At 63.2% G+C, this 816-nt stretch overlaps 1 protein-coding gene across 1 annotated transcript; it reads right to left on the bottom strand.

Annotated features, from left to right (window-relative positions):
- Positions 1 to 3: 3 nt before the first annotated feature.
- Positions 4 to 810, bottom strand: LOC104915951 (homeobox protein Hox-A10-like; the record flags this gene model as incomplete). Its single annotated transcript, XM_010726919.2, has 1 exon — positions 4 to 810. A coding segment is annotated over exon 1 (582 nt), but the record flags the coding sequence as incomplete, so codon positions are not given.
- Between the last annotated feature and the right edge of the window lie 6 nt (positions 811 to 816).

Raw genomic sequence — 816 nt, 5'->3', positions numbered from 1 at the left:
CGCGCCGTAGCCCTTGGAGGTGCCGTAAGCCTGGGAGAGGCGGAAGTAGCCCGGGACCGGCACCCCGGTGCCGTTGGCGGAGGGGCTGACCTCGGCGCTCAGCCGCGGAAAGGGAGCGAGGTCGGCGGCGGCCGAGCCCTTGGGGCATTTCTCTGAGTCATAGAGGCAGTAGGAGCTCTCCTCCTTAATGTTTTGAGCGAAGGAGCAAGAGGTGGCCTGCTGGCTCTCCGGCTCTTCCATGCGACAGGAGCGGGGCGGGTCTAGCCACACTTCCATCCCCGACACGTAGGAGTGCGTGCTGGGGACCATGCTTTGCGAGGTACCTTCATTGCGTTTGCCCAGGACGGGGAACAGTCCGCAGCCCTGCAGCCCGTAGGACAGCTCGGACGCCTGTGGCAGGTAGAGCCCGCTGCCCGGGTAGTAGCCGCCTCCTCCTCCGCCTCCGCCTCCTGCTCCCGCCGCGTCCCCTCTGCCCGCGCTGATCAACGAGTCCACCAGGAAAGAGTTTGCAGCCGGGCTCTCGGAGCATGACATTGTCGTGGAATAATTTGGCGAAGGGAGCGGATAGCCCTTCCTGGCTGACATTTCTTGTGCAAAACATGCTGAATATGATTAGAGATACCCCCGCACCGCGGCGAACGCTTGCAGCCAATGGAAGCCCGGGCCTCCCCAGCAACCCCTCCCCGTCTGGTTTCGTATGCACCGAGCTGCTCTCAGGTCGACCTCTGAATTTGGGATATGGATGGATATTAATGTGCGATATGGATTTCCAGCCACACGCACACGTGCGGAGCGGCGCGGCGGGGCAGGACCGGA

Source organism: Meleagris gallopavo, unplaced genomic scaffold, assembly GCF_000146605.3.
Source record: "Meleagris gallopavo isolate NT-WF06-2002-E0010 breed Aviagen turkey brand Nicholas breeding stock unplaced genomic scaffold, Turkey_5.1 ChrUn_random_7180001860709, whole genome shotgun sequence".
Classification (NCBI taxonomy): Eukaryota; Metazoa; Chordata; class Aves; order Galliformes; family Phasianidae; genus Meleagris; species Meleagris gallopavo.
The sequence above is the reverse complement of the archived record's forward strand: the minus strand, read 5'-3'. Positions and strand labels throughout refer to the sequence as shown.